We start from the raw sequence: 5,127 nt of genomic DNA on the forward strand, positions 1-5,127 counted from the left end.
CACACAATGGTCATCCTTCTTGGTTTTCTTCTGTTTTGCATAATGTATATTTGGTATTCTAAGTCTCTGGTCTAATATCCGCTTATCAATGAGTGCATATCTAGTGACTTCTTTTATGATTGGGTTACCTCACTAAGGATGATATCCTCCAGATACATCCATTTGGGGCCCAGCATATATAACTAGTTAAATTCCCTACAGTGAACCTGGGACATCACAGGTTACTATATTCTTCCTCATCTAAGTTTGACTTACATCAGAGGCCAGTCTTGGGTCTTCACCTGCATCCCCAGGAACCATAAACAGCATCTGTGGTTGAAAGGTATTCAGTGATTGTATCCTTGCCTAGAATGCACAAGGCCTAAGGTTTAATCCCATTGCACACCCACACAAAACCAAGTTTTTCTATAAAAACTTCTAAATAATAAATTTTTAATTGAAGATAATTAAAATTTTTCAATGTATAAACTTGTTATTTTAACTTTTTTCTTTTTCTAATTGAAAGTAGATTTTTTAATATAATTATCTGTTCGCCTCCCCATACCCTCCACACTCTCCCACCCACCCAAATCCATACCCTTTCTTTCTTTTATGTAATACAGTCATCTTAAAAATAATAAAATAAGAACATCAGTATTTTAACTTATTATGAAAACAGTTTATGTACTTTTCATTTCTGTTATTTGCTAGTTTATATTTATTTCTCCATATATTATTTAATTTCTAACTTAGTATTAAAATACTTAACCTAGTCAGTTTTTTTTAAGAGACTGCTTTATTTTCAATGCTGTGTCTTACTGAAGCCAAGCAAAATGACTACTGACCTGTTTCTTCGTTTGCGTTAATAAGCTGTAGAAAATTCCCACTAAGGCAGTGGCGTGTTTTTAATGACAAGTAGGCACTTATTTCTAGTATGTAACTGTCCAACTGTCCAAGGTACTACTAACCTTGAATGACAAGTTAAGTTTCTATAGGTATAGATTCAATTTCTTAGTAGTCCTGGCCACATTTTTTGATCCATTTATGACCAGTGCCCACTCTATAGAGTAGAGTTTTTGCTAAGGACCTACCCCAGTCTAGCCACAGTCCCTTAGCCTACTGATGCTGCCTGCTGTTTATGAGGTTGGTCTTGTACCTGGGTATGTAAATACTATCAAGTGGTCAGGCACTCCCATAATGCTTGTGCCACTGTTGTCAGTGGGCCTGTCTTGCCAAGCGAGTCATTGTTGTAGTTGTCCTGTCTTCAGCAGTAGGAGCTTACCATCAAGTTGGGAGTGTTACTAAAGGCAGTGCAGCCTGTAATGTTTGGGGGGTCTGTGGAAACCTCAGTGGCCAACAGTTCCAAAAGAAATAACTTGGACAGGGTACTCGGCTTTTCATTTATTCTCTTCTGGTGTCTAGTAGAGGCATTGTTGACCTGTCATAGTGTAACTCTGTTTCAAGGTGTGTGTGTGTGTGTGTGTGTAGATGTATCTATGTATGTATACATGCATGCAGGTATGTATTAAGCTTATGTAGTATATATATTTTAAAAATGATCTTTGATGGTGTTTTTCCTTCCCCATACCAGCTCCTATGTCCTACCCTCACTTGCCCTTCCCAGTTTAGCCCGTCTTAATTTGTCCCAATAAGTTTCCACATTGGAAGTATGTTTTCTGCTTTCCACCTCACCATCTCCTTTGGGCATTTTTCTTTGATGTTTTTCTCAGCAGCCAGAAACTTTTCTTTTCTTGCAAAAACCTGACTTATGTAGTCGCTGTATGGGCCAAATGATCCATATAACTAGAAAGTAAACAAAAATAATCTGTTTATAGAAAAATACTGTGTTAAAAACATTGATTGTTGGCCTCACATCAGACTTAAATTTTGGTCCTAAGCAGAAACCATCAAACCCCAATATACAAAGACAGCAGGACGTCTCCCGAGAGCTGCAGCTGAGGCTGGCCCCATGTTCTGTACTCTCCTACCCTCACACTTTGCTCTTGGTGAAAAGGTGTGCTTGTTCATTTAATGTGCCGAACTTCTTGTGTTATAGAAAACAGACGTGTAAACATATACTTAGATTGTTTTATAACTGGAGATTATAATATTGAAATACTAATACTGTGTGTTTATTTCAAGTTATATAGACTCCTTGCTGTTCCTTCTCTGTGCTTATCAGAATAACAAAGAGCTCTTGTCTAAGGGTCTGTACAGAGGCCACGACAGGGAGCTGATAGCGCATTACAGGAGAGAGTGTTTACTGGTGAGTATGAGTTGCATGTGTTTGCGTTTTCCTATGTTAGACACAGTTTACAGGCTTGCACATAGGTAATTGACTGTAAACACTGTCGGATAAAAATCATGATATCTGAATAAAATATTTTTAATGATAAAACACTTTCCTTGATTTAATGCAGCACTGCTTTCCTTGTATTTGCAGATTTTATCATCATATTGCCACTCCCTTTTTGCTATAAAGGAAGGACTAGATCATGAAGAAAGATATTCTCTACAGCAAACAATTAGTTTCCTGAGAGTTGTAAATCATGCTAGACTTAGCTTGCAAAATTTCCTTGAACACATTAGCTTCTGTTTGCAGTGGGACACTGATAGTTTTTCTTCAGATATTTTTGTCTCTCTAAATTATTATTATTATTATTGTTGTTGTTGTTGTTGTTGTTGTTGTTGCAGATTTTTAAAGTTACTTTGAAAATGTTTTTATCTATATTATCTAACTTTACATATGTAGATACTTTGATTAATGCATACTAAATCAGCTAGCTCTCCTATATGGGATTACAAATTCCCCCAAAATGTATTTGATTATTTTGAACTCATTATTTCCTGCCAGCATCACTCCCATCTATAATGTAAGCCACTGAGTAACAATTATTTTCCCTGTTTAAGAAAGATGAGAAAAACCTCTCTAGTTTTGTTATATGCATTAAATGTAAGAAAGGAATATTTAAGTGGATCTTTTCATGAAATATTTTCTCTTAGAAATTAGAACTACTCAGTTTCCATCAATTGTAGTGTGAAGTGTTGTCTTTACAGGTTTCAATGAGACAACTGAAAGATAATCGTTTTCTTTTCTTTTTCTATTGTCTTAACTACATAGCTTTTTCTGAGAGAGGTGTGTGTTTGGTGTGTGTATTAGTAGTGTTTTACCTGATTACTATTTGTACTGCTACTGGTTGAACATATTGATGAGGCTGTCTGCAGTGTCATCATGCTTTCTTAACAAGATGAAGCAGACTGTGTTCTCTTCTCTCCTTCCATTAAGAAATTGAACGAGCAAGCAGCCGAGCTGTTCGAGTCTGGAGAGGATGGAGACGTGAACAACGGCTTAATCATTATGAATGAGTTTATCGTTCCCTTTCTGCCCTTGTTGCTGGTGGATGACATGGAAGAGAAAGATATCCTTGCTGTGGAAGACATGAGGAATCGCTGGTGTTCATACCTGGGGCAAGAAATGGAATGTAAGTTTGAGCAGTGTTGTTAGGCCCCCGGGAGGGCTCCGCGGCAGATGAGGGCTTTGTCATCTTCGGCCTGGTTTGATATTCTGGAGTCCTTCCTCCTTCACTCTATGGCCACATCCCTCTGTTACAAGCTAGCATGTGCAAATTTCTGTTGCCACGTATGTAAAAATCAACAAAAGCCAAGATCCGATCCCCAAATGAGCGTAGTTTCATGTGTTTGACATTGACTCCTCTCCCATAAGAAGCCTGCAAAGGTGCCCCTTTCACTTCTCTGCGTGCTGAGATAAATCTATTTGTATTTGCAGCAAACCTCCAAGAAAAGCTGACGGATTTTCTGCCCAAACTGCTTGATTGCTCTACAGAGATGAAAGGTTTCCACGAGCCACCAAAGTTACCTCCCTACTCTGCGCATGAGCTCTGTGAGCGATTCGCCCGAATCATGTTGTCCCTCAGTCGTACGCCTGCTGATGGAAGATAATCTGCCAGGACTTCCCAGGGTCACCACAGAAACTCTGTTCTCACCCCGGCTTCCTGCCGCGGGGATTGCTTGCTGCTGCTAGAGTTTTTAACTTTTTATTTTAATACCTGCAAAAGACAAAACGACTATGCCGACCTTAGCCAAGACTGCAAACAATAAACCTGAGAATCGCATGGCACTCACCTTGTTTTATCCAAAACCGATGTATAATTACAAATGAATTGATTTCTTGTGGCAAAACTATGCTTTTGCTGCCGTCTATTGCAGTATTGCCTCTCAGTTTTCTTTACGAACAGCTTTCCATTTAGTCTGGAACCTCTAAGATTAAGCCATTAAGTGTTCAACACTGTGTATGATACATAATATTTGGTAGCTTGTAAATGAAATCAAAGAATAAAGTTTTATTTATGGCTACCTATGTGTTTGTAAGCAGGTATATTGTATAATGGTGTGTATTTTAGTTATATACATGAGTTTAGTCATGGGGTGGACATTGGGTGATGCATACAATAATAGCCCTTTTGTGTTAGTATAATGGAACCATATTGGAAATGTACTAAGTATTTAGCACTTCAATGTGTCCATATCACCTGAGTTCTTGGACCTAAACATGTTATGTTCAGTCAGATTTCACTAAAGTGAGTGACTGGGTTTTAAGTCAAACTGCACTGAAACTTTTAACCTTTACTTAGATTAAACGTTTGTTCTTTTATGTATGTATAAATAATACAAGGTGATTATTTCAAGAGAAACCTGAAAAAGTACTTGAATAAGGGCTATTGTGAAATTTAAAAAGAAAAAAAAATGTGCACATATACACACACACATGCACATACATGTATACTTCATAATGGAGGGCAATGTTTTTCATTATATAATTATTCTATTTTTGTAAATTATATACTACTTTAACTGAGAAATGTCCTCTACTAATCAATGCTGTGAAATGAAATCGATCTGTTCAACTAGGAATTATAAGAATCTTAACTTTTTATTTGCCTCCTTTTCTTTTTTTCAAAAAAAAAAAAAAAAAAAAAAAGTAAAAAAAGTAAACTTTTTGATGAATTGAACTTTTGTAGTAAGATTCATGACTTGATGTTGTGAATGAAAATCTAGATTCATGCTTTAAAGGTAATCCTGTTACCACCAATCTATTTTTGAATTTATAAAAATTCTTTATAACTGATA

At 36.7% G+C, this 5,127-nt stretch overlaps 1 protein-coding gene across 2 annotated transcripts in view; it reads left to right on the forward strand.

The window, feature by feature from the left end:
* The window catches only part of Usp25 (ubiquitin specific peptidase 25), a 102,982-nt gene extending 98,004 nt beyond the window's left edge, over positions 1 to 4,978 (forward strand). For both annotated transcript variants that reach the window (XM_021209257.2, XM_021209258.2), the window contains 3 exons: positions 2,122 to 2,245; positions 3,266 to 3,461; positions 3,767 to 4,978. In XM_021209257.2, coding sequence (XP_021064916.1) covers positions 2,122 to 2,245; positions 3,266 to 3,461; positions 3,767 to 3,939 — 493 coding nt within the window. In that variant the 3' untranslated portion in view covers positions 3,940 to 4,978. The remainder of the gene's footprint in view (positions 1 to 2,121; positions 2,246 to 3,265; positions 3,462 to 3,766) is intronic.
* The last annotated feature ends 149 nt before the right edge of the window (positions 4,979 to 5,127 follow it).

Source organism: Mus pahari, chromosome 12 (assembly GCF_900095145.1).
Source record: "Mus pahari chromosome 12, PAHARI_EIJ_v1.1, whole genome shotgun sequence".
Lineage (NCBI taxonomy): Eukaryota > Metazoa > Chordata > Mammalia > Rodentia > Muridae > Mus > Mus pahari.